Here is a 24,022-nt window from a genome sequence, read left to right as displayed (position 1 = left end):
CGCGAACTTAAAACCACCGCGAACATTTTTCTATTATGTCATTAGACTGCAGTCTATGGTGTTACCGTGAACTTAAATTCACCGCGAAAAGTCCTTTTTCCCGCTACCGCGAAATTAAATCCCCGCGAACTTAAATACATTTACAGTATTCCTTTTGCAAGGTAATACATAGGATAGGGCATAACATCTAAGATGACCATGTACTTACTCAATTCAACAAATTTAACATAGAAGAAAAGAAAAGAAAGGAAAAGACAAGAATAGATTTAGTCAAATCAACATGATCACTTTAATCATTGACCATTGAAAAATTCACATATCATGCGACTGTACGTACATGACCGACCGCAATACTTTATAATTTATTGATCATAATCAATTTTGTTTCATTGAAGGGGGCTTAGTGTAAGCTTTACATGATTTTCCCTCCTCCTGCACCTGTTTGATCTTTTGTTACTGTATGATATCTAATGTAATATTTTGTGAACAAATAAATAAAACAAACAAACGATGCCGTGTTTAAATGAGTCACAATATGCATTAAGATGTTCAAAGCTTCATCATGTCACAGCTTATAATGGTCCAAAGAATATTTGAATTTCGTCCGCCTTTCCAGCAAGATGGAAAACATTGAATGTCATTTTCATTCTGTCCGTTGTTTTAAAAAGTCGTACGTTGCGGATGCATGACTTTGAAACCTCTCGTGACTAATACCCATTGACGGCGTCATACCAGCTGGCTAGTGACAATTATAAATGTAACCACCCCATAAACCACCCTGTTCACTTTGCTCACCCCTCCTACTTGGGGCAGACGTGGGACAACAGCATGTTAAGCTCATTGTCCACCACAGTTTGATCTGGGTGGACGTTGTCTCTGCCCCACTGGCACACGGTCATATCCCAGAAGTCCAACACAACCACGTCTGGGTCCTCTCGGAAAATCTCCCGTATCTCCTCCGTGATCTGGTACGCAAGCCAGTCGCTTCCGAGCAAATAGTGGATCAAGGCATTCCCTGTATGCTCCCTCGTGGTTCCGGTCCTGATGAAGACGTGTGTGCCGGGCGCCCTGCGCTGGAGGCGGTGGATGGCGTGCCGTATGGCGTGCAGTCGTGAACGGGTCATGTCCAGCGGTTCTGCAGTGAAGTGAGCCCACAGGCTGAGGACTACAACCGTGTTCGGCCCTCCCTGGATGGCGTCCAGTTGATCAGCAGCGTAACTCAGGTTGAAGAAGGGATACGGGAGTTGTTTTTCTATAGGGACGTGGTGAAACCGGAAGTGGGCAGCGACGTTCCATTCGGTGTTGCTTGCACTTTTAAGAACAACTATAAAGCAAACCATAGCAAAGAAACAAAAAAATATACACTGTCAGTGAAAATTATCCGTCATATAGGTGTCGCCATATGTATTTCAGTGAACTGCAGTTGGTGAAAACACGTGATATGTGTTCGATGAACGTTTGGATATTCATTGGAAATTTTGGGATTATCTCACTTAATCAATCAGATCTATAACGTTATATCGATGTGCTTGTCTGAAGTGTCCGATGGTCATTATGTTGACCTCTCTTAAGCAACACGGTAGACATACACACCATAAGAATGCAAACCGAATCCTTAAGGTCTCTGTGCGGAGATACGGGGGTAGGAATCGTTTCAACTTGAAGAGTTACATCTCAATGATTTGATAAAAAATGGTTCAGTTGATGCGTAATCGGACGTAATCAAAGAGTTATATTGGCAAACCTGTGTTTTGTTTTATATTCTGTAGCGGCAGTATCGCCTGTAGCCTCTCATACCACTGGCGAACGGTGGAATCGCCTTCGAACGGAAAAGAAAAAAAAGGAGAATTATTATTAGTTAAGGTTTTTACTGGCCACTCAATGTTTTCGGTCATTGGGAAGAAGTAGATGCATAAACTTTCGCGGTGGTTTAATGTTCGCGATTTAATGTTTAATGTTTGACCTTGGACCACCATGCATTACGCATACGACTGCACTCGCGCACTCGAAACTATGAGTTGGCTTTTAGGATGAGAGGCAAGTAAGCTAAAACAGCGAGGTTTAGTGTAAGAGGTAAGTAAATGTGCCCTCGGCCTCTCACTGCACGTGCGTCAGGCTTGCGTCACTGTGGGGTTTGAAAGATACTCAACGAATTTCAGAGATAAAGGACGAATTTTATCACTTTTTGTGTATTTTGTCGTATTCTAAGCCGTACTTTTAGAAAATAAAGAAACAGTGCCGCAGTGAACGAACCCCGGAGTGACGCAAGCTTGACGCAAGTGCAGTGAGAGTGCACACAACGCACCATGTAGGTAAACGACTTTATTAGCCAGGCACCGTTGGACGTCTGTTGTTTTAAAAACTCTCACGTTGCAGATGGATGACTTCCAAACCCCACGTGACCAATGTCCCTGGGTACCCTGGGTCAGAGAGGAAGACTCGTTCCCAGGACACGCTTTTAGATCTGCAGGACTGGGCATGCGCACTGCAGGCGGATGGACGTGGATGGGCACCGAGAGGTTTGCTTCCAGTTCTTCTTCCAGGTACGGCCTGTGAAAAAAACCGAGAAGACAAAAAATTAACTGTATCATCAGTTAATATATTATAAATCATAAACAGACTGATACACTTACATCTACATGAATCAACGTGCATGCGTTTATTGAGTTTATTGTGATACCCTTTAGCTCATTGAGCTTATCTTCCAGGGCTCATAAAAACACACACAGTATATACAAGTAGGTAGACAGATACAATAACATACACCCAAAACGGAACAGACGTACATACAAATACATACATAAAGTCACGAGGTGAGAGGGTTATATACACTAAAACATTATGATCCGTAGAAATCATCGTCTTAAACAAGCGTGTATCGGATACAATCTTGAAATCTCTCAATGATGAATCTTGAGGAGGGGGGATACAGGGCTAGTCACATTTGGGACCGCATACTTCGCACTGCAGCGCCACCTAGCTACAGTATGAAGCACAGCAGTGACAGCGTTGCATTCAGGGAGGTAGTAGACAGTCAAACGAAACGTCGGCAGGTAAAAAATCGCTTGTGTACTAGAATCATTGTGTTAACTTGTACACCAGCATGAGACTTTTGGAGGAACTTACTTTTTAAAGAATTTCTTTTCCTCTTGTGACACAAGGCCCATCAACTTAGCATTATTGAATATAAATCTGCACTTTGAGATGCTGTTACACGGGAGTTTCTCCGGCCTCTCGCAAAACCAGGTACCGTTCGCGTCCGCTTTTGACAAATCGCACTGTTGGTGGAGCGGCAGGTTGGGGTAGGGAGCGCTGAAGCACTGACGCTCTTCGGTGACGCCGGTTTTCACCCCGACAAAGGTGCAGTGGAAGGTTCTCTTGTTAGGAACTTCTCGCACTCGTTGCAGGACCTCCACTGCTTCGCTCGGATGGACGAGTTGGATCCGTATCTAGCAGGAATAACACAGGGCAGTTGGAATAAAAAGGAATTTACTGCTGAAAAAGAGGGAAATGTAGACCGAGTTTGGCTACGTTCGGAAGGCTATCGAGTTTTTGTTGAAAACGGTGTTACACTATGGCGTAGCCCTAGCTGAGTACCAAGGAGCTTTTATACTCTGCATAAAAGCTTCTTGCTAGTACAAAATGTACGGGCTAGTGCAGGATGGGTTAAATGCTCGAACAACCCACGCACCATGGTGGCGAAGCGTATATTCTTTAAGCAGAGGTTGAGTAGGAGATGCTGGGAGTGGCCGGAATTTCTTAAGATTGAGCGGTACGAAATCCGGCCATTATCCGGCCTCCGATACAACCTGTGCTTGAAGAATAGGCCAAGCGAGGAAGTAGGCCGATCGACGAACGATTCGTCTTCCTCACTAGTTCTGGAGTCTGCAGGGCAAATTCAGGGTTTGTGTTGCATGTATTTATCTATTTTTTTCAATTATCAAAACAAAAAGCATTAGAATGAAAAAATAAATTTCAAGATGGCGGCCCCCAGATAGGACGTGTCACGGTTGAGGTGCTCCTACCAATTTTATTTTTCCGCGCTACGCTTGAATAGAACGCAAACCGCTTCAGTTTCTGGGTGTCTACAACGTTTGTGTTGGACTGTCGAATGGGAAAGAGAACCAGACGTTCCAGAGGCTCGAGCAGCACGGAAGAAGGTAGTCCGAATCTGAAACGCTGCCCCCCACCCAAGACACCAAAGATGGCGGCAGGTACGGGTAGCGACGAGTTGCAGTCTCTTTCACCAGAGCTTCAGACGCTCGCGCATCTGATCCTCAAACAGACTCAAAAACAGCAGGAGACTCTACTAGGTCAGTTTCAGAATGTTGGGGAAAAACTGTCTGGCCAAATTCGCGCATTAGACAACAAGGTCGAAGGTTTGTCAGCCGACTTAACCAGTTTACGTGAGCGGGTGGGAGCCAACGAACACGCCGCGGAATTCCAGACGGAGGAAATTCAAGACCTACGCCGAGCGCTGGACGAGGAACGACGTGCGAGACTGAAGGCTGACTTGCTGGCAGAGCGTTACTCGAGGAAAGCCGACATAATCATTAGAGGTCTGCCATGCAACGAGAAGGAAGATTCACAACAGGTATTTGCTGTTTTTTTGTCGGAGAAACTTCATCTTGCGCCTGTGCCTTTCGCCGCGGTCCATCGCCTCTCGAGACCCACAAAAACGCGCCCGAACCCACCCCTGTTGGTCAGATTGCTCAACTTCCACGATCGGGATCGGATTCTACGAGAGGGAAGGAAGCTACGCGGGAACAAGGAGGGACTGGCGGTTTTCGAGCATCTCCCCCCTCCCCTACAGGCAGCGAGGGCCAGCCTTGTCCCGGTTCGAGACGCTGAAGCAGCAAAAGCCAAAGGTACTGATACTAGGGTTTCGATTTGGGTGCCTCCCAAGGCAACGTACGCAATGTTACTTGTGAACGGTCAAGAGAAGAAACGCGCCGATGCGATTGACCTTATGCTATCTACAAAGAACACATGATGGTGAACATGTTGTTTAAAATTTGACTGAAATAATTAAACGAACATCTCATCCCTTTGAGGCGCTGGTGTGTTTTTTATGTATGTGAAGACAGTACTAGTAGATAGGAATCAGAATACCTCCTTGTTTTGTTTGTAAGTCACAGGTAGTAACAAATATGCGGCGGCATGAATTTTTGAAATTGGCTTGCATGCTTCACAGGTGCAAGCATTCGTTTGAACACGTGCTGATCAGCGTGCACTTAATTGACTTGAAATGTCAACATACCTTGCGTAACCCACAGCCGAGCCGGTGTATTCCGTTGCTGCCTGTTCTTTTCTTTTGTTACAGTATTGTCTGAGTTCTGAATCGGACCGATTCTCCTACTTGTGTTGATTTAATTTGTTCTTTCTGTTACTTTTTGGTTTATTATGTATATAAAACTTTTGCGGAATACTGAAATAATTGAAATAATGGAGCTTATATGAGAAAGGCCACCAACTTCAGTTATGATCTTGTGTTTTGGTGGTGTTTATGTTGTTTCCTTTGTGTTTTTGAACCATCCAGCAATATTGATCCCCAGTGTTATGTTTTGTTATGTCTATTGTACAGATATTATGATTTCCAATCATTCAGTAACATTGTATGTGACTTTCAGTTTTGTTAACTTTTATTCAGTTGCTACAGATACAGTATTACTTTGCCCGCTTACCCCAGATGCTTTCCAATCATACTTGACATTCCCAACAAACCATGACCCAGGTTGAAGTTCAAATTGCTAGCTATAACTGTAATGGACTTAGAGACCATATGAAACGTAGGGGGGTCTTTACATGGCTCAGGGATAAGCCATATCAAATTATATGCCTACAGGAGACCCATTCAACATTATCTGAAGAGAGTAGGTGGCAGAATGAGTGGGGGGGATCCATGGTTTTCTCTCATGGAACCTCCAGTCAAAGAGGGACAGTCATTCTTTTCAAAAACAACATTAATCCATCCGTCCATCAAACTAGAACTGATCCTCATGGCAGATGGATTATTGTAGATTTAACTATTGATAGTTATAGATTTTGTATAGTCAATATTTATGCCCCTAATGAAGGTTAAAACAGATGAAAATTAATAAGAGTATGTATAGATTCTTTTCACAATGTAATAATCTTATTGATATTTCTCATAAGGTACAATTATCATGGCTGTACCTCTTTGACACCCCTATCCCTTGGAAACAGGCATACACATTAAATTACTGCACCAAAGTCCATTGACCCACCAACCAGAATTTTCCAATATAAAATTTTGCATAAGTTTTTACCCACAAAGAGGTTATTATATATCTGGAAATTAATTGATGACCCGTTATGCTCATTCTGTCACCTAGAAGAGGAGACTTACCTGCATGTTTTTTGGGAATGTCCTAACTTAATTGGCTTTTGGGACAGAATCATAACATGGTACTTTCAAAAAACAGGCCAAAACATTTATTTAAATGGCTTTATTGTTATTTTTGGAAACCTACTCCCTGGCACTCCCGTCATTCAAAATCTTATTATACTTCTAGCGAAAAAATTTATATACAGTAATAGAAAGTCCAAAAACTTGAATTTTGAATCGTTTCTTCGTTATGTTTATTTCTTTAATAAAGTTGAGTACTATATTGCAGTTAGCAAAGGAAAATTGGACAAACATCTGGGTAAATGGGGCACTTTATGTAATTGATTATTCTCTACATTTCTATTGAGTTGATAAGATCACTTCATATATCTCAGTTTGATATGATTATTTCATATATTTCTGTTTAATATGATTATGTCATATATTTCTTATTGTGATCATTCCATGTGTACGTGATTATTTCAAAAGTTTTCTTTTCATAGATTGTTTCATAATCTCTGCTGACATAATCTAATTTCATACGTTTTTGGTTATAATCATGTCATACGTTTCTGTTCAGTTAAGCTTTGTTTATTTTGATATGTAAATTGCAAAGTTTGTTAATATCATTTCATACATTTCTGTGCATATTATTATTTCATATGTTTCCACTGGGAAGGATTATCGTATAATCTCACTTCTTTGTTTGATATTCTATTCAAACATTCTTATTTTGTAATTGCTGGATGGTTTTCATACGTTTGTTTTGTTGAATAAAAAAAAATAAAAATATAAAAAAAAAAAAAAGAATGAAAAAATATATTCTCGAGATTCGCATGATACGATAAGATCCGTAGTAAGGAGACAAAACTTGAAGGCCTAAAGCCCAGGTTTGACTGGGTATGACTGGAAAGGAAGAGTGATAAAAGAGCAGAAAGCTGTTGAGATGGGAAAACATTGTAACAAAACATTCCAAAGGTCAAGAGAGGGCCTCTAATAGCCACAATATTTCACGTACCGAGACGCCCCCTACCCAGTAGAGCGGGAACTGCACGGTGTAGGAGCCGTTATCGTGGTCGGTCACGTCACCAGCGCTACTTTCCTGCAGCATAGTGTTGCCGATCAGCCTAGCGCGGAAAAAGTCTCCGCCGTGGGCCTTCGGTCTTCCTTCTGCGTCTCGTGCCGTTACCCTCACCTCCAGGACGTCTCCTTGGCGAAAGAGTCGATCCCTGTTTAAGACGACGATCTTCGTTTTGCTTGGGCACGTGACTTGGTCAAGAGAAGGAGGCGTGACTTTCCCAGGGGTGGCAGGTCCAAGAGTCGTGCCGTTTGCCACAAAGACACGCTTCGGCATTGGTGTCGGAATTTTGTCCTGGAAGTTCCAAGTCTACAGGAGAAAAATACCAACACCGACATACTCAATCAGTGAAGTAAGTAAGCCATGGCCATACTCTCAATGAAATACAACTTTTTTCAAACTCTAGCAGATTAAAGGAGTCTTACCAGTACTGTCTCTGGTATGACGACATTTTATCCGTTACAAAACAGTGCTTGATCTATAAGATGCTGTTGGTTGAACCAGGAAGATTTAGATTTAACCTTAGACTTGACGACTTCCAGGTTTAACCATCCAACATGGCGGACAGAATATCACCATAGCAACGCCTTAGTTTACCATAGCAAACCTTACCGTCATCATCGGCGTAAGTAAAGTAATCCAGCCGGCAGAAAGCACCAAGATAACGGCGAACTTCCAACCGCGGCCCATATTCAAACTGTCAACAGAGAGACGCAACGCTAACTTAACGTGAATGTAACGTTTTGATTGAAGGTAATGACAATAAGTACAGTCTACGCACATGTATGCCAACAAATATTGAAACCAGTGAGCTGATAGCCTCAATATCAGTCTCTCTGGGTCTTTTTTCGTCTTTTTTTGGCACGTAATACACTTTTGATGACCATTTCATTTTGTACTGGGTCCCTTGTACTGCCGGTACTGCTTTTGCAAGCGAATAAAAAGGAATGGCCAGCAACAATGTATTATGAGCCAACAAAGGACGAAAAAGGCCTAGAGATCCTGCTATGGAGGCTTTAAGCTGATCCATATCGGATTCCGTACTTTGTTGCTGCCGTTAGACATTTAAGCTGCACAGTCTGCAGAACAAGATGCCGTGACCAAAGCCTGCACTCTTTCTGACGTGCGCTACTGCTTTAACTTGGTGGGATGAAATCTAGGTTGACAAAATGATTTTATAAAAAAATGTAAAACTAGACATTATCAAACAGGTTTGTTCTCTACATTACAGGTTTGTTCTCTACAGGCCGATAAATTGGCAACAAGATCATACTGTTTGTTTTTAAAGATATAGCAAGGTCTTAAACCGGACGAAAAGTTAACCATGTGTCACGATTTTGCAAAATAACTTTATGTGAACATTCTGCACGGAATCCCGCGTGTAACATATTAGTGTCTGTGACGATACGTAAAGTTGATTGTGTCCGATAGTTCAAACAGGAACTATACACGGATGTATTGGGGCATCATATTCATAAGGATGAGGCAAACAAATAGGAGATAGATTTTGTACCAGACGTGATAATATGGATCAGGGTTTAAATGAAATGTACACGTACAACCAAAATGAAATGAAATTGAACTTAATGATATCAAAGTCCTCTATGCAACATCAAAAACTATCAGTAATGTCCTTCTAAGCACGCTAGTAAGATTTCTTAAAACGTTGGCAATCGTTGCAAATGAAACTACTAATACATTACAACTGAACTTTTATAGCATAAGTTCCTCTGTGTTGTCCAACTATGTCAAAGAAGGACCGAATCTTACTACAAAACCAACACTGGAATGAATTGAGACTTACCCTGCAGTTTTGGGCTGAACGCTATCAAGCTTGTTCGCACAAGGACGTGATAGAACGTCCTTGGTTCGCATGATTCGACTACCACATCCGGCACGTGACGTCAGAGACACGTGACTGGGAGAACATTGGTACAGCCAAGGACGTAACGTCCTTGGTACAGCAGCAAGGGGGGATTTGCATATATCCCATGATGCACTTTACTTTCGATCGCGTTCGATTTTCCGCGCGAACGCCGGCAAACCCGGAACTGCAAAGCCCATAAAAAAAAAATGCAATTTGGAAGGACCCCAAAGTCTAGAAAACGATGTCAAAGGACACTAACTCAGCACAGTGCTTTACTGAAAACAACTTATGCTATCAGTTGTTCATCAATAAATTCTTTGTAAAATATAAGGACATGGTACCATACCCCATAGATCCCCATAGTCTTGTTTCAGTCAAGTTTCATTCAAGCTTTAAAACATGTAAACCTCCATCTATAATTAGCATAGTCCCTTGGTCCAGTTTGGATTGGGACTTAAAAAGGTATTCCTCTCTTTGAGATAGATCGATGTTTACATCGGTTTGCTGTCCTTCCGCAGCCTGATGGTACACAAAGGTTTGCCTGCACGTAAAGTTCTACGGCGTGTCTGCATTCTCCGAAATCCGTCGGAGTCCCTACGAGTTCGTACGGAGGCGGTACGTACGGATCCTAAAAGATTGCACGTATTTGCACGTACGGCGGGTGGTTTATTAAGAGAAATGTTTATCGTCTTTGAACTTATCGTCTCTGAGTGACTCTTACATAGGGTAGGGCATAACATCTAGGATGGCCATGTACTTAGATTTTAACATACAACAGAAGACAAGACAAGATTAAGTCAATTCAACATGATTACTTTAATCACTGCCCTTGAAAAATTCACATACCCAGTGCGAACGTGCTGATATGACCAACCGCAATACTCCTTTAGGAGGTGACTTCTCTTCCAGGAGGTAATAAATAATTTTCGTAATTTACTGAGTTAGTGAGTATGTTCCAACTTTGGATTAAGTATCGTAGTAAGTGACTAATATTCTTTTACTTGGCTTTATTGTTTATCATTAATTTACCTTTACAATTGATTAAAAGCATTAGTTATTTGAGTATCAATTATAATATTCTATGTAAATGTATCAATTATTGATCATGATCAATTTTGTTTAATTGAAGGGCTTTGTGCAAGATGTACACGCTTTTCCCTCCTGCATTACTTGTTTATCTTTTGTTATTGTATAATATTTAATGTAATATCTTGTGAACAAATGAATAAAGCAAACAAATGAGGCCGTATTTAACTGAGTCACAATGTGCATTAAGATGTTAAAAGCTTCATCATGTCACAGCTTAGATGTGGGCAATGAACCATATTGGTCCAAAGGATATTTGAATTTTGTCCAACCTTTCCAGCAAGATGGAAAACATTGAATGTCATTTTCATTCTGTCCGTTGTTTTTAAAAAGTCGTACGTTGCGGATGCATGACTTTGAAACCTCTCGTGACTAATACCCATTGACGGTGTCATATCGTCTGGCTAGTGACGTATAACCACCTAATAAACCACCGTGTTCGCCTTTCTCACCCCTCTACTTTGGGCAGACGCGGGACAGCAGCATGTTGAGCTCATTATCCACCACAGTTTGATCTGGGTGGACGTTGTCTCTGCCCCACTGGCACACGGTCATATCCCAGAAGTCCAACACAACCACGTCTGGGTCCTCTCGGAAAATCTCCCGTATCTCCTCCGTGATCTGGTACGCAAGCCAGTCGCTTCCGAGCAAATAGTAGATCAAGCTATGCCCTGTATGCTCCCGTGTGGTTCCAGTCCTGATGAAGACGTGTGTGCCGGGGTCCCTGCGCTGGAGGCGGTGGATGGCGTGTCGTATGGCGTGCAGTCGCGACCGGATCATGTTCAGCGGTTCTGCAGTGAAGTGAGCCCACAGGCTGAGGACTACAACCGTGTTCGGCCCTCCCTGGATGGCGTCCAGTTGATCAGCAGCGTAACTCAACTCGGAGAAGTTAAACGAGGTACTTCCTCTGATAGGGGCGTGGTGAAACCGCCAGTGGACAGTGACGTTCCAGTTGGTGTTGTGTCCACGTCTCAAAACTGTAAATCATGAAAAAACACATATCAAATATGATACTCTTGGGACAGGAAACACTGTCCGCCATATCGGTGCCTCTATTTGCAATTAACTGAATTGTAGCTAGCTCGTAAATTGAACAACCTTCTTGTCGTTTGGAAACTTTGGAATGTTCATCGGAAACCTGGGCTTTGAGGTCATCTGAAGTGTCCAACGATCTCTAAATGTCCTTCCTTTATTTTTTAGCTACATGTTTACAAAATCGAAACACCAAAATGAATATGACACTGACAATGACTTTAGAAACGGCAATAGATTAAATGTAAGCCGTTTCGCGGTTTATATTGCGCATGCACATCGAGAGGCACCCTACTTAATATGTCAAAGGTAACGTCTGGACATGTCTTAAAGATGGTCTAGACAAAACATTTTTACAGGTTGAGGAGCCTTCACTTTTGACATTTTACCCAGCAGTTCATCTGCGCATATGCAGTTAAACGGCAAATCAGCTCATTATCGGGAATCTCCAAGGTTTAGATCACAATGCATCACGGCTGCACATGGGCACTTGCAACTGTTTAGTGACTTTTACGATGACAGGCAGGTGAAGAAGAACAGTTGGGCTTTAGGATTTTCAATGTAGAGATTTAGATAAGCCTTGCTCTGAGTATCAGGGATGCATCGTTTCAAGGGACATTTCTTTACGTAACAAAGAGTAGTTGGCAAACCCGAAGTGTGTTGTTTGACGTTCCGTAGCGGCAGCATCGCCTCCAGCCTTTCGTACCACTGGCGGATTGTGGAGTCACCTTCAAGTGGGGAAAAGCCAAGAAAAAGGTTTGAAGCAAATATATATGCTTTCTCATTGGTGGTATCAAGAAGAGTGAGTGAGTGGGTGAGTGAGTGAGTGAGTGAGTGAGTGAGTGAGTGAGTGAGTGACACGGCACTGGAACTATGTGATGGCTTATTTGAAAGAGCTACAGTCATTAATAGAATTGGAGGAGAGACAAGTGAACTACAACGGCGGGTGTTTAGAACTATTCACTGCAACAACACCATTGCTGACCGTAGACAACGCACACAACGCACCGTGTAGGTAAACGGTCTTATTAGCCAGGCACCGTTGGACGTCTGTTGTTTTAAAAATTCTCACGTTACAGATGGATGACTTCCAAACCCCACGTGACCAATGTCCCTGGGTACCCGGGGTCAGAGAGGAAGACTCGTTCCCAGGACACGCTTTTAGATCTGCAGGACTGGGCATGCGCACTGCAGGCGGATGGACACGGATGGGCACCGAGAGGTTTGCTTCCAGTTCTTCTTCCAGGTATGGCCTGTGAAAAAAGCAGAGAAGACAAAAATCTAACTGTATCATCAGTTAATATATTATAAATCATAAACAGACTGATACACGTACATCTACATGAATCAACGTGCATGAGTTTATTGAGTTTATTGTGATACCCTTTAGCTCATTGAGCTTATCTTCCAGAGCTCATAAAAACACACACAGTATATACAAGTAGGTAGACAGATACAATAACATACACCCAAAACGGAACAGACGTACATACAAATACATACATAAAGTCACGAGGTGAGAGGGTTATATACACTAAAACATTATGATCCGTAGAAATCATCGTCTTAAACAAGCGTGTATCGGATACAATCTTGAAATCTCTCAATGATGAATCTTGAGGAGGGGGGATACAGGGCTAGTCACATTTGGGACCGCATACTTCGCACTGCAGCGCCACCTAGCTACAGTATGAAGCACAGCAGTGACAGCGTTGCATTCAGGGAGGTAGTAGACAGTCAAACGAAACGTCGGCAGGTAAAAAATCGCTTGTGTACTAGAATCATTGTGTTAACTTGTACACCAGCATGAGACTTTTGGAGGAACTTACTTTTTAAAGAATTTCTTTTCCTCTTGTGACACAAGGCCCATCAACTTAGCATTATTGAATATAAATATGCACTTTGAGATGCTGTTACACGGGAGTTTCTCCGGCCTCTCGCAAAACCAGGTACCGTTCGCGTCCGCTTTTGAGAAATCGCACTGTTGGTGGAGCGGCAGGTTGGGGTAGGGAGCGCTGAAGCACTGACGCTCTTCGGTGACGCCGGTTTTCACCCCGACAAAGGTGCAGTGGAAGGTTCTCTTGTTAGGAACTTCTCGCACTCGTTGCAGGACCTCCACTGCTTCGCTCGGATGGACGAGTTGGATCCGTATCTAGCAGGAATAACACAGGGCAGTTGGAATAAAAAAGGAATTTAATGCTGAAAAAGAGGGAAATGTAGACCGAGTTTGGCTACGTTCGGCAGGCTAGGCTATCGAGTTTTTGTTGAAAACGGTGTTACACTATGGCGTAGCCCTAGCTGAGTACCAAGGAGTCTTCTTGCTAGTACAAAATGTACGGGCTAGTGCAGGATGGGTTAAATGCTCGAACAACCCACGCACCATGGTGGCGAAGCGTATATTCTTTAAGCAGAGGTTGAGTAGGAGATGCTGGGAGTGGCCGGAATTCTTAAGATTGAGCGGTACGAAATCCGGCCATTATCCGGCCTCCGATACAACCTGTGCTTGAAGAATAGGCCAAGCGAGGAAGTAGGCCGATCGACGAACAATTCGTCTTCCTCACTAGTTCTGGAGTCTGCAGGGCAAATTCAGGGTTTGTGTTGCATGTTTATCTATTTTTTTCAATTATCAAAACAAAAAGCATTAGAATGAAAAAAATATATTCTCGAGATTCGCATGATACGATAAGATCCGTAGTAAGGAGACAAAACTTGAAGGCCTAAAGCCCAGGTTTGACTGGGTATGACTGGAAAGGAAGAGTGATAAAAGAGCAGAAAGCTGTTGAGATGGGAAAACATTGTAACAAAACATTCCAAAGGTCAAGAGAGGGCCTCTCATAGCCACAATATTTCACGTACCGAGACGCCCCCTACCCAGTAGAGCGGGAACTGCACGGTGTAGGAGCCGTTATCGTGGTCGGTCACGTCACCAGCGCTACTTTCCTGCAGCGTAAGGTTGCCGATCAGCCTAGCGCGGAAAAAGTCTCCGCCGTGGGCCTTCGGTCTTCCTTCTGCGTCTCGTGCCGTTACCCTCACCTCCAGGACGTCTCCTTGGCGAAAGAGTCGATCCCTGTTTAAGACGACGATCTTCGTTTTGCTTGGGCACGTGACTTGGTCAAGAGAAGGAGGCGTGACTTTCCCAGGGGTGGCAGGTCCAAGAGTCGTGCCGTTTGCCACAAAGACACGCTTCGGCATTGGTGTCGGAATTTTGTCCTGGAAGTTCCAAGTCTACAGGAGGAAAATACCAACACCGCCATACTCAATTAGTGAAATAAGTTAAAGCCATACTCTTATCCATAATTTTATCCGTTACAAAACAGTGCTTGATCTATAAGATGCTGTTGGTTGAATCGGGAAGATTTAGATTTAACCTTAGACTTGACGACTTCCAGGTTTAACCATCCAACATGGCGGACAGAATATCACCATAGCAACGCCTTAGTTTACCATACCAAACCTTACCGTCATCATCGGCGTAAGTAAAGTAATCCATCCGGCAGAAAGCACCAAGAGAACGGCGAACTTACAACCGCGGTCCATATTCAAACTGTCAACAGAGAGACGCAACGCTAACTTAACGTGAATGTAACGTTTTGATTGAAGGTAATGACAATAAGTACAGTCTACGCACATGTATGCCAACAAATATGGAAACCAGTGAGCTGATAGCCTCAATATCAGTCTCTCTGGGTCTTTTTTCGTCTTTTTTTGGCACGTAATACACTTTTGATGACCATTTCATTTTGTACTGGGTCCCTTGTACTGCCGGTACTGCTTTTGCAAGCGAATAAAAAGGAATGGCCAGCAACAATGTATTATGAGCCAAAAAAAGGACGAAAAAGGCCTAGAGATCCTGCTATGGAGGCTTTAAGCTGATTCATATCGGATTCCGTACTTTGTTGCTGCCTTTAGACATTTAAGCTGCACAGTCTGCAGAACAAGATGCCGTGACCAAAGCCTGCACTCTTTCTGACGTGCGCTACTGCTTTAACTTGGTGGGATGAAATCTAGGTTGACAAAATGATTTTATAAAAAAATGTAAAACTAGACATTATCAAACAGGTTTGTTCTCTACATTACAGGTTTGTTCTCTACAGGCCGATAAATTGGCAACAAGATCATACTGTTTGTTCTTAAAGATATAGCAAGGTCTTAAAGACGAAAAGTTAACCATGTGTCACGATTTTGCAAAATAACTTTATGTGAACATTCTGCACGGAATCCCGCGTGTAACATATTAGTGTCTGTGACGATACGTGAAGTTGATTGTGTCCGATAGTTCAAACAGGAACTATACACGGATGTATTGGGGCATCATATTCATAAGGATGAGGCAAACAAATAAGAGATAGATTTTGTACCAGACGTGATAATATGGATCAGGGTTTAAGTGAAATGTACACGTACAACCAAAATGAAATGAAATTGAACTTAATAATATCAAAGTCCTCTATGCAACATCAAAAACTATCAGTAATGTCCTTTTAAGCACGCTAGTAAGATTTCTTAAAACGTTGGCAATCGTTGCAAATGAAACTACTAATACATTACAACTGAACTTTTATAGCATAAGTTCCTCTGTGTTGTCCAACTATGTCAAAGAAGGACCGAATCTTACTACAAAACCAACACTGGAATGAATTGAGACTTACCCTGCAGTTTTGGGCTGAACGCTATCAAGCTTGTTCGCACAAGGACGTGATAGAACGTCCTTGGTTCGCATGATTCGACTGCCACATCCGGCACGTGACGTCAGAGACACGTGACTGGGAGAACATTGGTACAGCCAAGGACGTAACGTCCTTGGTACAGCAGGATGCAAAACGGGGACTATATTTCACTCTATAGCTGTGGTATTGGGTGAAATCTAAAAAGAATAGTCACTCCCATCCATGTGGGATGTGATATAATTTATAAAAAAAAATGCAATTTGGAAGGACCCCAAAGTCTAGAAAACGATGTCAAAGGACACTAACTCAGCACAGTGCTTTACTGAAAACAACTTATGCTATCAGTTGTTCATCAATAAATTCTTTGTAAAATATAAGGACATGGTACCATACCCCATAGATCCCCATAGTCTTAAGCTTGTTTCAGTCAAGTTTCATTCAAGCTTTAAAACATGTAAACCTCCATCTATAATTAGCATAGTCCCTTGGTCCAGTTTGGATTGGGACTTAAAAAGGTATTCCTCTCTTTGAGATAGATGTTTACATCGGTTTGCTGTCCTTCCGCAGCCTGATGGTACACAAAGGTTTGCCTGCACGTAAAGTTCTACGGCGTGTCTGCATTCTCCGAAATCCGTCGGAGTCCCTACGAGTTCGTACGGATCCTAAAAGATTGCACGTATTTGCACGTACGGCGGGTGGTTTATTAAGAGAAATGTTTATCGTCTTTGAACTTATCGTCTCTGAGTGACTCTTACATAGGGTAGGGCATAACATCTAGGATGGCCATGTACTTATATTTTAACATACAACAGAAGACAAGACAAGATTAAGTCAATTCAACATGATTACTTTAATCACTGCCCCTTGAAAAATTCACATACCCAGTGCGAACGTGCTGATATGACCAACCGCAATACTCCTTTAGGAGGTGACTTCTCTTCCAGGAGGTAATAAATAATTTTCGTAATTTACTGAGTTAGTGAGTATGTTCCAACTTTGGATTAAGTATCGTAGTAAGTGACTAATATTCTTTTACTTGGCTTTATTGTTTATCATTAATTTACCTTTACAATTGATTAAAAGCATTAGTTATTTGAGTATCAATTATAATATTCTATGTAAATGTATCAATTATTGATCATGATCAATTTTGTTTAATTGAAGGGCTTTGTGCAAGATGTACACGCTTTTCCCTCCTGCATTACTTGTTTATCTTTTGTTATTGTATAACATTTAATGTAATATCTTGTGAACAAATGAATAGAGCAAACAAATGAGGCCGTATTTAACTGACTCACAATGTGCATTAAGATGTTAAAAGCTTCATCATGTCACAGCTTAGATGTGGGCAATGAACCATATTGGTCCAAAGGATATTTGAATTTTGTCCAACCTTTCCAGCAAGATGAAAAACATTGAATGTCATTTTATTTGTGTCCGTTGTTTTAAAAAGTCGTACGATGCGGATGGATGACTTTCAAACCTCTCGTGACTAATACCCATTGACGGTGTCATATCGCGTGGCTTGTGACGTATAACCACCTAATAAACCACTCTGTTCGCCTTTCTCACCCCTCTACTTTGGGCAGACGCGGGACAGCAGCATGTTGATCTCATTGTCCACCACAGTTTGATCTGGGTGGACGTTGTCTCTGCCCCACTGGCACACGGTCATATCCCAGAAGTCCAACACAACCACGTCTGGGTCCTCCCGGAAAATGTCCCGTATCTCCTCCGTGATCTGGTACGCCAGCCAGTCGCTTCCGAGCAAATAGTGGATCAAGCTTTGCCCTGTATGCTCCCGTGTGGTTCCAGTCCTGATGAAGACGTGTGTGCCGGGGTCCCTGCGCTGGAGGCGGTGGATGGCGTGCCGAATGGCGTGCAGGCGCGACCGGATCATGTCCAGCGGTTCCTCAGTGAAGTGAGCCCACAGGCTGAGGACTACAACCGTGTTCGGCCCTCCCTGGATGGCGTCCAGTTGATCAGCAGCGTAACTCAGGTTGAAGAAGGGATACGGGAGTTGTTTTTCTATAGGGACGTGGTGAAACCTGAAGTGGGCAGCGACGTTCCATTCGGTGTTGCTTGCACTTTTCAGAACAACTATAAAGCAAACCATGGCAAAGAAACAAAGCACTGTCAGTGAACATTGTCCGTCATATTAGTGTCACCATATGTATGTCAGTGAACTGCAGCTGGTGAAAACACCAGGCATGTTACTGTTTATGTGTTCGAAGAACGTTTGGATATTCATTAGAAATTTTGGGATTATCTCACTTAATCAATCAGCTACATATCGATGTGTTTATCTGAAGTGTCCGACGGTCACTTTGGTGACCACTCTTAAGCTGCATGGTAGACATACACACCATAGAAATACAAATTGAATCCTTACGGTCTCGGTGCGGAGATACGGGGGTAGGAATCGTAGCAACTTGAAGAGTTACATCTTAATGACTTGATAAAATGGTTTAGTTGATGCGTAATCAGACGTAATCAAATGATATATTAGCAAAACTGTGTTTTGTTTGACATTCCGTAGCGGTAGTATCGCCTGTAGCCTTTCATACCACTGGCGAACGGTCGAATCGCCTTCGAACGGAAAAGGAAAAAAAAAGAAGAATTGTTTTAAACTTAGGTCATACGTTAAACATATAGTGACTAAAGGTGTATATATAGTCAATGGTTTCGGTCATTGGGAAATAATGTAAGGACCTTGGGTTTTATTGTTGTTCGTGAAGGTGGTACATCCCAAAGCCATCTCCGAAGGTTCCAATCCAGTGCAGTGGGATTTAGAGTAAGGTCAGTACATGTAGTTAAGGCCCCCAAGAAAAAACAGTGTACTGTATCGACGTGTCTATAAACAATGAATTGTTTACGAGGGACGGATCTTTAATTTTGACCTTAAACCTTAGAGTTGACTTAAGAATCAGAGGTAAGTAAGCTACAACAGTGGGGTTTGAGACCTTTCAAATTCCAGACCTGGTACGTGCGCAGCCTTGCGTACAAATAAATCACGCACACAGCGTACCATGTAGGTAAACGGTTTTATTAGCCAGGCACCGTTGGACGTCCGTTGTTTTAAAAACTTGCACATTGCAGATGGATGACTTCCAAACCCCTCGTGACCAATGTCCCTGGGTACCCGGGGTCAGAGAGGCAGACTCGTTCCCAGGACACGCTGGAAGATCTGCAGGACTGGGCATGCGCACTGCAGGCGGATGGACACGGATGGGCACTGAGAGGTTTGCTTCCAGTTCTTCTTCCAGGTACGGCCTGTGAAAAAAGCAGAGAAGAGATATGTTAGAAATGATAAGCAGACTGATGTACTAACGTTACATCTACATGAATCAACGTGCATGAACCTTGATAAGGGGCGATACAAGGGCAGTCACATTTGAGACCGCGTACTTCGCACTGCAGCGCCACCTAGCTACGATATGAAGTACAGCAGTTGCCTGCAGTGTTGCCTTCAGGGAGGTAGTAGACAGTCAAACGAAACGTCGGCAGGTGAAAAAAATCGCTTGTGTACTAAAATCTGGTTTTTAGCTGAAACTTTTGGAGGAACTTACTTTTTAAAGAATTTCTTTTCCTCTTGTGACACAAGGTCCAGCAACTTAGCATTATTGAATATAAATCTGCACATTGAGATGCTGTTACACGGAAGTTTCTCTGGCCTCTCGCAGAACCAGGTACCGTTCGCGTCCGCTTTTGACAAATCGCACTGTTGGTGGAGCGGCAGGTTGGGGTAGGGAGCACTGAAGCACTGACGCTCTTCGGTGACGCCGGTTTTCACCCCGACAAAAGTGCAGTGGAAGGTCCTCTTGTTGGGAACTTGTCGCACTCGCTGCAGGACCTCCACTGCTTTGCTCGGATGGACGAGTTGGATCCATACCTAGCAGGAATTACAGAGGACAGTTGGCAGTGAAAAAAATGGAATTTACTGCTCGAAAAAAGAGGGAAATGTAGACCGAGCTTGGCTACGTTCGACAGGGTAGGCTGTTGAAAACGGTGTTACACTATGCCGTAGCCTTAGCTAGTACCAAATGTTAGTGCTAGAGCAACCCACGCACCATGGTGTATTATAAAGGAGACAAAACTTGATGGCCTAAACTATAGGCTAAAGCCCAGGTTTGGCTGGGTATGACATGAAGAATGATAAAATAGCATAAATCTGTTGACATGGGAAAACATTGTGACAAAACATTCCGGAGGTCAAGAGAGGTCCTCTCATAGCCACATTTCACCTACCGAGACGTCCCCTACCCAGTAGAGCGGGAACTGCACAGTGTAGGAGCCGTTGCTGTGGTCGGTCACTTGACCGGCGCTACTTTCCTGCAGCGTAAGGTTGCCGATCAGCCTGGCGCGGAAAAAGTCTCCGCCGTGGGTCTTCGGCCTCCCTTCTGCGTCTCGCGCAGTTACTCTCACCTCCAGGACGTCTCCTTGGCGGAAGAGTCGGTCCCTGTTTAAGACCACGATCTTCGTTTTGTTTGGGCACGTGACTTGGTCAAGAGAAGGAGGGTTGACCTTCCCAAGTATGGCAGGTCCAAGAGTCGTGCCGTTTGTCACAAAGACACGGCGCTTCGGCATTGGTGTCGGGGTTTTGCCATGGAAGTACCAAGTCTACAGAAGGAAAATACCAACAGCAATGAAATAACAACTTTTTTCAATGGTAGCAAATAAAAGGACAGATCTTACCAGTACCGTCTCTGTTATATCCCTGTCACATTATCCGCCATCTTTGGGTGTATCGATGGAAGATCAGCCATATTTAAGATCGACGGAGGGTTGCGCGTATTATTCATCGGAATATCGACCTTGTCACATGTAAGCCATACTTTTTACCTTGTACAATTGTTGTGCAAAAGTTATTATTACTAGTATATGCGAGGCTCAGGCGATTGTCGCAGAATCGTCGTCCGATCGATTTTCGCCAAATGTGACAGGGGTATATATTATGATGACATTTTATGAGTGTACAAAACAGTGTTTGATCTATAATATGCTGTTGGTTGAAGATTTAGACTTAAAATTTGCATATTTCTAACGTTCTTCCACGAAATGACTTGACGACTTCCAGGTTTATCCATCCAACGTGGCGGACAGAAATATCACCATAGCAACGCCTTAGCAAAGTTTACCATAGCAAACCTTACCGTCATCATCGGTGTAATAAGGATAATCCAGCCGGCAGAAAGCACCAACAGAACGGCGAACTTCCAACGGCGGTCCATAACTGTCAACAGAGAGACGCAACGCTAACGTAACGTCAATGAAACGTTTTCATTGATTTAGGTAAAAATCCTTAAGCATTTTACCTTAATCTATAAAATTGTATTGTAACGTCAACTCTTGTGTTTCTGTCCGGTACCACATTTTAAAAATCTACCTACATCTATCGTAGTGGCTGGACAACCGAAACGTGATCTAAAATCATGCAAACACGTCCTTCCTCTTTTTAGTTGAGAAATTTTAATAAAAACACCCCTGCAGTTCCAAACGATATTGCTAGGGGCCCAACTCAACACTATCTTAATTTTTGTTACATTAAAACCACCCAAAACCCAAAGCATGGTATGTCCAGGACAATGACACAAAACCCGGAAGTTCTGCTGCAATAGGAAGAAAAGTGAATGATAACATCCATGTTAGATATAGTAGGACAATGTTATATTGTGATGTAATAAACAATTACATCTTATGCATAAGGTATGCTGCCACATTTGACTTGATCTTTGATTTTGTGAACTTTTCTTTTACCTTTTCCTGCACACTCGACGCCAAACGTCAGGAGACGTTTGCTTTTGCAATGTCTTTCTTCTTACCCACAAGTAATCATCATCAAAATCACAAGTAAAATCATTCAATTGTATACCTTTCTTTACATTGGGCACTTGCTCTTCTTTGCAAGAGTACATAAGGTTTCCTACCTGCCTAAATAGGTACTACATTTTTACTAAATAACTACAGATCATTAGATCATATCAAGTTGTACGAACGTGAGTTTGTAGCTTTCATCAATGATATCATTATACACATAAAAAACATAGCTTTAATTGCAGTGGTATGTGTCAAATTGATGTATTTTCTCATAGAAAATAATAATATTGGGTGCAATAAAACCCGATGACGTCTTCCATATGCCCCCCCCCCCACAAAAAAATCATACATAAACTTCTTTTATGCCCATCTATTAACTAGACAAGATTTGTGATACTTTTATATAATATATATACGTTTTGACTTGTTGTGACCTGTACTTAGTTTGGCTGGGCAAAACTGTACAATGAAGGTATTCACGTATTAGAAAAGATTTGTGATTCTTTTATATATGTACAGTATATATGTTTTGACTTGTTGTAACCTGTACTTAGCTCGGCTGGGCAAAACTGTACAATAAAGGTCTTCATTCATTCAATATTAATATTCCGCCCTGGACTATGGCCCTGGCAACTGTGGCGTCGTCTGAAACAAATCGTATGATTTTATTTTCATGTGGGCCAGAAACTCTCCAATATTGAATAAACAGCGGTGATGAGTCGGGATGCCGTGGACAACGGGCGGAGATTACACGTCGCTCTACATTCCCGAGTGTTCTAGTCAATGAAATTACTTCCTGTTTTTGTCAAACCATTGCGGAAAAGCAAATAATAATTTCCTACCGACAGATTGGACCGATAATTACTTATAGAAACCAGTTACACAGACTCGACACTTAATGGAAGATATATTTACCAAAATAAAACCATCAGATAAGATACGGGACTCAATACTTGGTTACACAGTGCTTGTTGCAATATCCCATCATAACTGAAGCTAGCTATATATTAGACCACCAAATGAAAAAAAAACAACGTATGTATTGCAATTGGTGCTGGTATACATACACATATAGAGTATACGTATACAGTACCGGGGAAATTGAGAGCTTCACTCTGAACAAATACTGAATAAAAAGGGAAAATACAACTAAATTTCAGATGCTGCGGACAATGGGCGGAGATGACACATTTCCTACATTCCTTACTCTTTATTGTCCTTGTCAACATAAATAACACTCTCTTTTTGTCACACGGTTCTGTACGAAGAAAATGCAAGTTTACAAAATGTCATACTTCAGCAACATGTACATGTATTGTAATTATTGTTACAGTTTGTACATTTTTCATCGAAGAGTGTGAATGCTTATATTGTAGCGGCTATCCCGTCTTCATTTCTGAGGGGAAAATGCTGATCTTTTGATCTTCTGATGTGTTACTTTACATTACTGGCATCCTGTCTTTCAAATAGCTACTTGTGAAATTTACTGTTGATAGATTCAGAAGTCACTTTGTATCAGATAACCTGTATACCTGGTCTACTGCATGTAAGTGCGCCTCCTGCCAGGATTTAAGGGCTCGGTAGTCTGATCGATTGATTATGTCGTTTTTTTTTCATTAATCTCAGTCTGCTGTATCTATTGTATTTTCATGTCGGGGCGAGGGCCAGCAAATGTGTCACCACCTGTTCCCACCCCTTCCACTTGTGTTGTGAATCTTAATAAACAAATAAACAAATCCTGCATCTATTCAAGATACTTCACCAGGCCTGCCCTTTTCTCGTGCTGTGCAGAAGGGTCGGAGATGACACAGCATCTAGTCAATCGTGACTGAAATAACATCCTAGATATTTCTGTTCATCTACGGAAAATGAAACTTTACAGAAACTTGTGAGAATATTTGGTGCACCCAAAACGTTCTATGTTGAATGGAAAGAAGCGTCTTTTTTTACATAGAGCTGCTGACTATTGATTTAACCTCCGAGCAAAAAAGGGGCATGAATAATGTGTAACAATAAACCAGAGAAGTATGAAATGTGGCAAATTTGTTTTCTTCTTCCGTTACAGTCTGACAAAAACAGGATGTAATTTTGCTGACAACTTCCGGACATTCGGGATGCAGGGCACT

The 24,022-nt window shown here is 42.4% G+C and overlaps 3 protein-coding genes across 3 annotated transcripts in view; all 3 read right to left on the bottom strand.

Moving 5' to 3' along the window:
• Positions 1 to 261: 261 nt before the first annotated feature.
• On the bottom strand, positions 262 to 8,141 carry LOC118416747 (NXPE family member 3-like). The gene is made up of 6 exons (XM_035821977.1): positions 8,040 to 8,141; positions 7,368 to 7,736; positions 3,127 to 3,449; positions 2,306 to 2,550; positions 1,745 to 1,819; positions 262 to 1,324 (listed from the first exon to the last, which is right to left on the bottom strand). The coding sequence occupies exons 1-6, from the start codon at positions 8,115 to 8,117 to the stop codon at positions 801 to 803; spliced, it is 1,614 nt and encodes a 537-aa protein (XP_035677870.1). The 5' UTR covers positions 8,118 to 8,141; the 3' UTR covers positions 262 to 800.
• Positions 8,142 to 11,550: 3,409 nt separating this feature from the next.
• On the bottom strand, positions 11,551 to 15,102 carry LOC118416459 (NXPE family member 3-like). The gene is made up of 4 exons (XM_035821563.1): positions 14,269 to 15,102; positions 13,242 to 13,564; positions 12,421 to 12,665; positions 11,551 to 12,140 (listed from the first exon to the last, which is right to left on the bottom strand). Exons 1-4 carry the CDS (start codon positions 14,602 to 14,604, stop codon positions 11,923 to 11,925), a joined length of 1,122 nt encoding a protein of 373 aa, XP_035677456.1. The 5' UTR covers positions 14,605 to 15,102; the 3' UTR covers positions 11,551 to 11,922.
• Positions 15,103 to 16,910: 1,808 nt separating this feature from the next.
• Positions 16,911 to 24,022, bottom strand: part of LOC118415837 (NXPE family member 3-like) — a 15,109-nt gene continuing 7,997 nt past the window's right edge. Inside the window, exons 2-6 of the mRNA XM_035820670.1 lie at positions 21,233 to 21,312; positions 20,328 to 20,699; positions 19,649 to 19,971; positions 19,108 to 19,352; positions 16,911 to 18,179 (exon numbers count right to left, since the gene is read on the bottom strand). Coding sequence (XP_035676563.1) covers positions 17,656 to 18,179; positions 19,108 to 19,352; positions 19,649 to 19,971; positions 20,328 to 20,699; positions 21,233 to 21,310 — 1,542 coding nt within the window. The 5' untranslated portion in view covers positions 21,311 to 21,312 and the 3' untranslated portion in view covers positions 16,911 to 17,655. The remainder of the gene's footprint in view (positions 18,180 to 19,107; positions 19,353 to 19,648; positions 19,972 to 20,327; positions 20,700 to 21,232; positions 21,313 to 24,022) is intronic.

This window comes from Branchiostoma floridae, chromosome 5, assembly GCF_000003815.2.
Source record: "Branchiostoma floridae strain S238N-H82 chromosome 5, Bfl_VNyyK, whole genome shotgun sequence".
NCBI lineage: Eukaryota > Metazoa > Chordata > Leptocardii > Amphioxiformes > Branchiostomatidae > Branchiostoma > Branchiostoma floridae.
The sequence above is the reverse complement of the archived record's forward strand: the minus strand, read 5'-3'. Positions and strand labels throughout refer to the sequence as shown.